Raw genomic sequence first — 11739 nt, 5'->3', positions numbered from 1 at the left:
TTCATCATTAACCCTTCCAGGCAAAAATTATAGTTTATTGGTACACTAATGATCCAGCACCGAAGTTACTCTATATTTTTTGAAAAAATCAAGACTTTTCGAAACTTTTGTTTTACATTATATAGCCACCTATTTGGAGATTAATCCACAATTTGACTCAAGGTTCTATCATTAACGGTTCAATTTCTAGGTGCGATTTATCGGTTGATCGATTGGTGCTGGGTCATTTGTATACCGATAAATTCCCATTTCTACCATGAAGGGTTAATGATGGAACTTTATATCAGACTGTGGATTGATCTACAAATGGATACCTATAAATTGCAAAAACTAAAACTTTGTCATTTGGCGTGGTGCAAGAGAAGGACAGTATTAATCGAAAAAGCGATTAATGCACTTAGCGCCTTAACCCTTAATGATAGCTATATGACTACAAAAGAAAAATCTTGAAATTTTGATTTGTTCAAGAGGTATACACAAAACTCAGATGATAGGCAGCACTGATCGATCAACCGATAAATCGCACGTAGAAAATGAACCGTTAATGATATAACCTTGAATCATATTGTGGATTAATGTACGAATGGGTTGCTATATAATGTAAAACAGAAGTTTCGAAAAATCTTGATTTTTTCAAGAAATATAGGGCAATTTCGGTGCTGGGTCATTTGTGTACCAATAAACTATCATTTTTACCTTGAAGGGTTAATGATGAAACTTTATATCAAACTGTAGGTTAATTTACAAAAGGTTGGCTATATAATGCGTAAGAAGTTTCGAAAAATCGTGCTTGGTACAAGAGATATAGCGTAATTTCGGTGCTGGGTCCTTTTTGTACCGATAAATTCTCATTTTTACCTTGAAGGGTTAATGATGGAACTTTATATCAGACTGTGGATTGATCTACAAGTGGTTACCTATAAATTGCAATAGCTAAAACTTTGTCATTTGGCGTGCTACAAGAGAAGGACAGTATTAATCGAAAAACCAATTAATGCGCTGAGCGCCTTAACCCTTAATGACAGAGCCTTAAATCAAATTGTGAATAATCTACAGGTAGGTAGTTATATGACTGCAAAAGAAAAATCTTGAACTTTTGATTTGTTCAAGAGATATACATAAAACTCAGTTGATATGCAGCACTGATCTATCAACCGATAAATCGCACGTAGAAATTGAACCGTTAATGATAGGACCTTGAAACAAATTGTGGATTAATCTACAAATAGGTGGCTATATAATGTAAAACAAAAGTTTCGAAAAGTCTTGATTTTTTCAAGAAATATAGGGCAACTTCGGTGCTGGATCATTTGTGTACCAATAAACTATAAGTTTTGCCTTCAAGGGTTAATGATTAAATTTATGTCAAATGGTGTATTAATCTACCAAAGGATAGCTATATAACGCAAAAAAAAGTTTCGAAAAATATTGCTGAATTGAAGAGATATGGGTAAATTTAAGTGCTGGGTCATTTGTGTACCGATAATTCGCATTTTTGCCTTGAAGGGTTAATGATGAAACTTTATATCAAATTGTGGATTAATCTACAAAAAGTTTGCTATATAATGCAAAACCAAAGATACGAAAAATCTTTCTTGGTTTAAGAGATATAGGGCAATTTAGATGCTGGTTCATTTGTGTGCCGATGGTTCGCATTTTTGTCTTGAAGGGATAATGATGAAACTATATCAAATTGTGGATCAATCTACAAGTAGGTACCCATATAATTCCAAAAACACAAACGTTGTCGTTTGGCTTGGGTCAAGAGATATATATATACATATCCATAGCCCTCGTCTTAAGCTTCATGGTGTATTTTCGTAGTTACAACAAGAACAAGAACAAGTACAACTAGAGGACTCTTCAACTGATATTCAGCTCTCGATCCGTGCTAAATCTGGGTAAGTATTTGTACTATAGACGTTCAAAAGAGATGAGCTGCACAGACACCTTAACCAGGGTCCATTATTGTATCCAATTCAGCGATAACTTTATCATCTTATAATTGATCATCATTTATTTAAAGAAATAAAATAGTGGTTTATGTTTAATTGTGAATATTTATTTTAGTTTATTATTGAAAATATCTCTTGACTGATTTTCTCATAATATTCTTATGTAAATAAACATATTTTATTACATTAACTATATTACAAAATCTATTTATTTTTATTGTTCTTAAATTATTTTCGCACTTGATTAACTTGTCAGTAAATTGAATAATTTATGCATCAATGCGCTATAAAACATAATTAAAGTATAACAAATTTTGAATTTTCTTTATTTGTTTTTAATTAAAGAAAATAAAAGGAAACAGAAAATTACATCAATAATGAAGAATGAGGTTGTCGCAAATGTTTTGTGTAGGATTGATAATAATTACAATAATGTGCTAAAAGTGCAGTTTTTGAATTTATATACATACTTATTTTCTGTTCTACATGACTTTTTTAAGATTTAAGATTTAAAAAGAAATTAAAGTATTTTTGTGGTTCATTCTTTGTCAAATTAGATTCATGATTATAATCTGGTACTTTTGATTTCTGGGAATGTTGATTAAACAAATTTCTATCATAATCAGCCATGAAATTCAGTTAGGCTCGGATTCCAAATTATGACATGTGAAAATTTCGGATATTAACGCTTGGCTGAATGCACGAAAGAAGCAAACATTTCTAAATTTATTGATTTGAATTAGGTTTTTGCATGGTTTTTTCATCAAACCATTTAACTGCTAAATCTTTGACATATTTTGTTTTTTCATCAATGCAACTAACCTAATTAATTTATTTAATTAACAATATTTTCCTTTTTTGAAAATGGTTAACATTTTCTGCTTGCCAGTCGTCTTTATTTAACAATGGTGCCAGCATTTTATTATTTTATATACATATGTATGTATATAAGTATTTGTGAATTATTTTAAAAGTCTTCTATGACATATTATTACCAACTAACAACACAGTCTGATTTTTTTATACGCTTACATATTCTTTAAAACTTTCCAACTTGTAATTTCTTTCTTACATACATACATAGAAAGTTTATTCAGGCCCTTGTTCGCAGTTTTTCGCAATGAACCAACAATTTTTAATTTATGCAAACATTTATTGTGAGAACGTATAACAATAATACAAAACTTATATTAAAACATAACATTTAAATTATTAAAATAACATTATTAAGCTTTAATTGAATTTATAATTATTATGGTCATACAATTTTATAAACAAAAAACAAATCGGTTTTTTTATTTTTAAGCGCTCAACACTATTGTTTAAACTTTCTGGCTATTTTTTATTATTGATGTTTCACAAGCAATATATGAGCTCACAAGACTTGAGGCATGACGAATACAATAACAATGTCCTTATTGAATTTAACTTTATATATTTGTTTACATGTGCAGCTGACAAATTGAAATATTTAAAAAAAAAACAGCAAAAAACATTGGATTTAGTTAGTTTAAAACTTTTCTTAAGGGCCAAGTTTCCACTTTTAAAAGTTTTCAGTTAATCCAAAAATATAGAGACAAATAAAATATGGAGATGAACAAAATTGTGTCTTATGTTATAATATGTAATCTTAAAGCATAAATAACTTATTGGAATATAGCAAAAAATTTGTTGAAAAGTATGTAAAAATTGTAAAATGTTTTTGCTACATACATATTTTCGCTTGACTATTTATGATAATTTTAAATATGATGGCGGAGAGCACTTCTTGCGCAAGAATTTTATAATATACAATGGTAAGCAAGATACTAGCGTTATAATCGAAACCTTCCACAGGAATTCGTTTGACCAAATGAACTCCCAATCTGTAGTTCAAATATAGAGAGTCAGTTTAAAATGCATACATTTTTAATACAGTTAAAACTCACCGAAATACTCATGCAGCACAGCCAACGATACCAAGTAGAGGGCCAAACTGAAGAGCTCAGCTAATACCATGAGCCTGCGAAGAAAACAGAAGTTTATTATTTATCAAAAATAAAAAATAAAGATTAACTTCATTCAACACTCACCGATGCCATGTGCGCACCGTCAAAGCCACCATTATCAACTCTGTCATAATGAGCGCTGAAAAGCTAATCGCCACAATATGTATAAATTCATCCTCGAACAGTATAAGTGCGCCATACATTATAACACCACCCTGATAAATACTGATTAGCACCCAGATGAAGAACGTTTTATAGCTCAAACTACGACCTTTCGATAAATCCTTATACAGCTCTGGATAAGTGACCGCTGTAGTCGATGTTATATCTTGATCCAGCACCAAAGAGAATACGGGAAACATTGTGTACAAGGTTGAATAGCCAACCATAAGAAAACCTTGATATAACGCTACCGAACTAAGATAGAAGACTGCAGAGAATACCGCTTGTAACGTGGTTATAATCAAACCACGATGTATAACGAATTGTGAGAGTGCGGCCGAACGTTTATACGAACGACGTCCATGCACTAATAACAATTTGGCAATATGCGAGAATTGTGGTATACTAAAATCACCAGCTAATGAAGCTTGTCGTCCTTCACGTCCTTCAATACCAACACCAGCATCAGCTTGTTGTATCATACTAACATCATTACCACCATCACCAACTGCGCATGTACGCTTGCCTGTATGATGTTGTATGAGTTGTACCACTTGAGCTTTCTGTGTGGGACTACAACGGCAGCACACCACAGCAGGGCTGGCGGTGGCTAATTCAAGAAATTCTGGTCTGTAATATTGTAGGCACACTTCAAGTGATTCACCTGAGATTACTAAAGCATGTCCCTGTTTGCGTCGGAAGTTATTCAACTCAACGTGTGCTTCGGTACGTGTCGACACCGAACGCAAAACATGTAAACCTTGATTGCGACCAATTAGCTGCGAAGATTTAGCAATACAGCATGCGGTCTCGAGTTTATCACCAGTCAACATCCACACACGTACGCCAGCATTGCGCAAGAGTTCGAGTGTGGGTCGTACTCCTTCTTGCAGACGATCTTCAACGCCTATTTGAGAAAGAGTAGTTGTATAAATATACAAATTAAACACAAATATAACATGTACTCACCAGTCAAACAGAGTAACTCCATTTCACGCTCCAAAGATTCTATTACAGCAGCAACTTTGGCTACACGATCGCTTACGCTGAGACGTGCTGCGCTTATACGTGTTTCAAAATCATTATATTGCTCATCGGTGAGCACTTTCTTGGCAACAACCAATGTACGTAAACCTTCACGCGCCATATTGCCAGACTCTTCGCTCAACCAGTCATTGTACTGTACAATAGAGGACATGACCACGTCAGCGCCTTTCAGATAGAATGTGATTTCGCCTGAACCTGAATCACGTACAATGATGCCCATACGTTTGCTCTCGCTTGTGAAGGGAAACACTTGAAGTATTTGGAATTGTAGCATACCATCTTGTAATTCACCTTTGGCTAACGAGGGAAAAATATTCGTTATTATATTATGCACATATTTATTATTTTTTGCTCGTAGCAACTTACATTTCCTTGTTTTCATTTGCAAAGTCATTGAGTTAATATCTCGTGCTATCAAAGTCAAACCAACTTCAGCAGTCCATTTCACCAGTGCAATTTCATCAGGTGAAGAAGCTTGATACTGATGCTCCATAGCGCTCGATTCGACATTTATCACAGATTTTGTAGGCGAAGTGGAGCCACCTAATAGAATGGAATAAAGGCAATTTTATATTAAATGTAATACAGGTATACCATTTTTTTTATTCACAATTTCTCCACCCACCTGCGGATGATGTGTATGTCGATGATGTTGACACAGATTTGTTATCATCCTCGTCAGTGATAGGTGTAACATTATGGCATAATGCCAATGCTTTTACAGCCTCCCACTCACGCCAACCCTCTGGATGACGCATACGATTGCCGGAATACATCGGTTTGGTTTGTATAATTAAAGGTGGTTGTTGATCACCTGATGCATTATTACCTGTGCCACCACCACCACTGCCAGGTGCACTTTGTGCTAGTATTGTAGGCGCTAATGTTTGTATTATTTGACCAATGTGATGAAATGTGTCATTGTCATGTGAAACTATGCCTAAATGTATTTTTTTAAAAACCATTTCATTTTGCGTCAATGTGCCCGTCTTATCGGTCAACACATATGATATACGTCCCAATTCTTCGGGTATTGTTGTTGAACGCACAACAGTGCCTTGAATTTCCGGATCATTTTGCATTTGCCATGAATAGAATGCTTTACCCATATCCAAGTTAACACGTAAGCTTATAGGTATTATGTAGGAGAAAAGTAACACGAAACGAAACATATAACGATACCAAGGACCACTGAAACCTTTAAGCATCATCATGACAAGTGAGAGACCTAAAACGGCGCAGAAGAGTACCTATAAAAGAAAAATGTGTTATTGATAAATTTGGTGAGAAATTATTATGAATCTTGTATTTACCTTCGTCAGTCCATTAATTTCCATATCGAGCAAACCAACTTTTGAACGCGGCTGTGAGTTATTCATGACGCTACGCGTTTCACAGCCTGTATAGATCACAATGCCAGTTGCTGTGCCAGCAGCGACGACAGTATTCGCCCACAATGTATTCTCAACGTTAAGCCCAGTTTCCTCACCGCCATCCTTTTGAAAAAATAATAATTATTCAGATTTAATTTGCAGATTAGGTTAGGTTAGGTTGAACTGGCCGGTCCATGAGGACCTCACATAGACTGACTGAGTCCGTAGTGTTACCAGAAGTTTGTTTTAACGACCAAACTGAAAAACCCTATCAAAAACCAAGACCTATGTTATAAAGTAACTCCGTCCTCTTGGCAAATGCTAGAAGCTTCCTAGGACTTAAGCCACTTGGTGCTTCAAGATCTGACAGATGTATCCCTCCTAATAGCTGGAGTCTTAGCCTGGCAAGCGCAGGGCACGAGCACAGAACGTGCTCGATCGTTTCCTCCTGCAGCCCGCACTTCCTACATCTGTTATCACTGACCAAGCCTAATTTAAAGGCTTGTGACGCCAGAAGGTAGTGTCCAGTCAGAATACCCGTCATGAGTCTACAGTCCTCTCTTTTTAATGATAGAAGCAACTTTGTTAGTCTAAGGTTGTAAGACCTACACATAATCTTCGACACTTTACAGCCCCGCGCTTGAACCCACGCCTTTCCTGCTTGGTCGATCATATGCACCTTTCGCCTTCGCTTAATCTCGCCCAGTCTAATTGGGACGTCTACGGAGCAAGCCCTTTTTTAGCTAGTTAATCCGCTTTTTCATTCCCAACTATTCCCATATGCCCTGGGACCCAATATTGATGTATGATTCTCCCTGTCCCGATTCTCTCCAAGAACTGCTTCCACTCTAACACGCATTTAGCTGCTGTGCTATGCGAGAGTATTGCCTTAATTGCTGCTTGACTGTCAATATAAAAGTTAATACCATTGCAGCTTGGGCTATTTTCTTCAAGGGTTTCTACTGCTTTGGTTATGGCTACTATTTCCGCTTGGAAAACGCTACAGTAATCCGGCAGCCTGTATGATCTGTTTATTTATTAATTTGCAGAGACAAGAATCAATATGTTCAAGCGTCAAACTCACCATAGAGAATGTGCCAATGAACGAGTGTATATCATTTTGTGGTTTTTCGATATAAACATTAGCATCGATATGAAACAAATCTGAGTCCTTATTTAGCTTCTGTGTGAGCGGTACTGCTAAACGTAGTTTCCAATCAGTTTCGCCTAATTTTATTAATAAAAATATTTATCGAATTATCCACATATTTTTTTAATTTCAAACTCACCATCCAATTGATCGGTACGCACGAAAACCGAACCGCTCTTATCGCTGGTACGCAACAACACCAAATCAGCTGGTACACGTTCGTTCTTCTCCACAATTATCATATCGCCTACTTTTAGCTTTGATGATGGTACCATCTCATAACCTGGGGTCTCATTTACAGTTAGCCTCTTATATTTTTGTGAATTCACTTCATGGTCCCGTTGATGTCGTCGCAAATCATCGACTGCTTCACGTCCAATTGTAACCATAAGCACAAAACCGAGTGGTCCCCAATAAGTGTACGGATAACCGATACGTATATCGGGTATGAATTGTGATAATGCCATTAGCAGGAAATAAAGATTTAAAAAGAAACGAAATTGTTCGAATAGAACGAGTGGCAGGAACGTGATTACATTGTATTTTTGATTGCGTATCTCGTTCGGTGGGAATTTTTCCGTGGTTGCACGACCCAAATGTACGGTACGCGCACGCAATTCACGTGGTGCAAACCATTTGCGCCAACAACTGTGGGTGAGAAGAACGGAAATTTAAAAGAGAAATCGTTAAATTTTTAAACTGCGTTTTGATAAAAAAAAATTGGGTATATACATAGGAGCATATCTTAAAGTTAGTTATGTTTCAAATGGCGGCTGCTAATTTCAATTAAGATCTATTTCATAGTGCAGTTACTATGTTTACTGCTTGTTTTTATTTCCTTTGGACACTAATGTTTAATTTTTTATACTATTTTTTAAATTGCACGGATTGCATATAGCTTTTAGCGTGTTATTGTTGTTGTTGTAGCGATAAGGACACTACCCGAAGGCCTTGGAGAGTGTTATCGATATTGATGGTCGTTTGCCGGATGTAGATCCGGTACTTTCCGGTCACAAGCACTATAAAGGTACTGGCCCGACCATCTCGGGAACGATTTGGTATGACCACATGCAACCTTCTAGGTCATACCGCCCTCCTACCCCCTAGATCCATCAGGAGTTTGGGGTCGCCAGAGCCTCGGCTGTTAATGAAGCAGGATTCGCCACGGGTAGGTGAGGTTGACAATTGGGTTGAAGAAACAACATATTGCGCTGGCAAACCCTTGAGGGGGTTGCGCTACACAACCCCTTGAATCAATTTGGTATTTTAATCGCCTCTTACGACAGGCATACCTACCGCGGGTATATTCTAAGCCCCCTAACCTTCTGGGGCGTGTATTTTGTTGTTGTGACTTTACAATTTGTCCAATCCATGCATTTCGTGCAATTCGTGCGGGGGTTGCACTGCGAGTTCTATTGTGCTTGCCCTTTCAACCTATTACTGTGTACAGAGGCTCTTAGGTACCACTTCAGGCTTCTTACTTCATATCACAAACGGATTAAGACTCACGCCATTTAGATGGGAGAGTCTCTCCTTTGGCAGATCGACACATTCGAAGAGAAGATAAATTGGCGTTTCATCCTCCAGCTCAACAATTATTATCTACCCGTGTTAAGCTCATCAATTCTTTAAAATCTTAAGTAAAAATTGAACACACCATTAAACATACAAACATATAATTTTTATTTTTGTTAGTTTTGTTTTTAGTTTTGTTATATATTTTTTTTTTATTTTAAATCCTTTTATTTTTATTTTATATTTTTAAAGTAACATCGCTATCAAACAACAATAATATAATTTACAAAGTTAAAGTATATTTAATACACATACATATTAAACTTTTTTCTTAAAACAAAATTTTTTGTTTTTAATTTTCTTTTATTTTTATTTTGCATTGTTGTTTATTTTAAATTTAAGAACTTTTTTTAAAATTAAACAAAATTTTAATTTTTCAATTTACTAGTTTTTTATATAGTTTTACTAGCAGACCCGTCAGACGTTGTTCTGCCCTAAATTTGGTCTATCTGCATACATTTTAATAAGCTTTTTCCCTCTAACTCTGCCCTCCCCCTCTTCACTTCTTCCTAATCATGCATTTATGCACTCCTCCCTCCGTCTTTTTCGCTTCATCTATCTCTATTTTCGTCTCACTTTATCTCTTTCTCAGTCTCCTTCTCCTTCCCTCTTTTCTCTTCTCTCAAGTTTTTCCCATTCTTCTTCATCTCTTATTGCCAGTCTCAGAAGGTGGTATGTATTTTGTTCCAGTCCCATTCCGAGTTCCATTCCCACTCCGCCTCTCAGTCCCAATCTTAGTCCTAATCTCATTCCCAGGCCGTCTCTGGTCTACTTCCCCGAAAAAAGGATCGTAAATAATACATCGGTATAAATTAGTATGTTCAATTTGATACCCATAAAGTAAAAACACATCCTAGAGTTACCCTGGTCCACGTTTTGGCCTAATCTCGAGACCCTAGTCACCCATCGGTATAAATTAATATGTACTAAAGCACACATCAACAGCTTCAATTTGATACCCATAATGTAAAAACACATCCTAGTGTTACCCTGATCCACGTTTTGGCCTATATCTCGAGACCCTAGTCACAAATAGATATGAAAATTTCCCTGTACTAAAGCACTCATCAACAGCTTTAATTTGTTATCCTTGTTGTATAAACACTTTCTAGGGGTATCGGGGTCCACGTTTTGGCCTCAATGTCGAGACCCAAGTCACCAATAGGTATGAATAGTACCCTGTACCAAAGCACTCATCAACAGCTTTCATTTGTTATCCATATTCTAGAAACACTTTCTAGGGGTACCCGGGTCCACATTTTGGCCTATATCTCGAGACTCTAGTCACCCACGGGTACGAAAAATACCCCGTATCAAAGTACTCATAAACAGCTGCCATTTGATGCCCACATTGTACAAACATATCCCAGGATTACCCATCCCCACGTTTTGATCTCAAGACCCTATCCAGAACGGGATAGAAAGTATCCTATGTCTGTCTCCTGGTTCTAAGCTACCCCTCCACTAATTTTCAGCCAAATCTGTTCATACGTTCTTGAGTTATAAATAATGTAACTAACACCACTTTCTCTTATATACATACATATGTATATAAATACATCAGATTAGAAACTTCAAAAATAACAGTATTTCTCCACTATTTAATGGATTATATTATACAATCTTCAAACTTCAATCACTCTTTCTGTTAAAAAAAAAAAAGCGCATGAAAATCCGTTGCGTAGTTTGAAAGGTTTAAGCATTCAAAGGGACATGGGACAGCAAAAGCGACTTTGTTTTATAATATGTAGTGAGAGTGATACCAAAAAATAAAACTTTTTTGAAGAATTTTAAGGAAATGTTTAATATTTTTAACGAAAGAGTATTTTTCAATAGATGTTAATGAAAATAAGTAAACTTCACATTAAAGTAACGAAAAACATATTAGTTATTATTTAAAAACATTATTTGGCCGAAATTAACCTGCTCATAAAAATATGTACAATTTTGATGAGATAGTAAGTATAAAAAAAATATATGAAACAAAACTTTTCTTTTACACATTTAACATTGCTTAGTTAATAACCAGTATATCCACCTTCATTCTGAACTACTTTACCCATTCTTTTGACCATATTATTGATCTGGCAGGTTTCTACGGGTATATCCAACCAAGTTTTTTGAACACATTCTCATAACTAGTTTTTGTTGCAGAAAGTTTGACCTGCCAATTTCTTTCTTAAATGTCCCCACAGGTTTTCAATCGGATTTAAGTCCGGGGATTGACTAGGCCACTTCAAAACACTAAGATCATGGTCCTCAAAGGATTTCTTTTAAGACATCAAAGGTGATAGCAGCAGAAATAGGCAACGTAGTTAGTGCACAAACGGTTAGCAGCCGCTTACACAAGGCTAATCTACCCGGAAGAATAGCCAGAAAAGTTCCACTAATGCGAGGGAAAAATTTTAAAAACAGGTTAACATTTGCAAACGAGCTTTTGGATTGGTCAGGACCTGAAGGATCGAAAAAGTGGGTATATTTCTCCATTG

At 35.9% G+C, this 11739-nt stretch overlaps 1 protein-coding gene across 2 annotated transcripts in view; it reads right to left on the bottom strand.

Moving 5' to 3' along the window:
• Positions 1-2040: 2040 nt before the first annotated feature.
• Positions 2041-11739, bottom strand: part of LOC137239672 (probable phospholipid-transporting ATPase IIB) — a 145472-nt gene continuing 135773 nt past the window's right edge. For both annotated transcript variants that reach the window (XM_067765235.1, XM_067765236.1), the window contains 9 exons: positions 7815-8323; positions 7610-7752; positions 6466-6648; positions 5778-6402; positions 5519-5695; positions 5075-5449; positions 4028-5012; positions 3884-3957; positions 2041-3820 (listed from right to left, as the gene is read on the bottom strand). In XM_067765235.1, the coding sequence (XP_067621336.1) occupies positions 3687-3820; positions 3884-3957; positions 4028-5012; positions 5075-5449; positions 5519-5695; positions 5778-6402; positions 6466-6648; positions 7610-7752; positions 7815-8323 (3205 nt within the window). In that variant the 3' untranslated portion in view covers positions 2041-3686. The remainder of the gene's footprint in view (positions 3821-3883; positions 3958-4027; positions 5013-5074; positions 5450-5518; positions 5696-5777; positions 6403-6465; positions 6649-7609; positions 7753-7814; positions 8324-11739) is intronic.

The sequence above is a fragment of the Eurosta solidaginis genome, chromosome 2 (genome assembly GCF_040869045.1).
Source record: "Eurosta solidaginis isolate ZX-2024a chromosome 2, ASM4086904v1, whole genome shotgun sequence".
NCBI classification, from domain to species: domain Eukaryota; kingdom Metazoa; phylum Arthropoda; class Insecta; order Diptera; family Tephritidae; genus Eurosta; species Eurosta solidaginis.
This window is presented reverse-complemented; position numbering and strand designations above follow the sequence as displayed.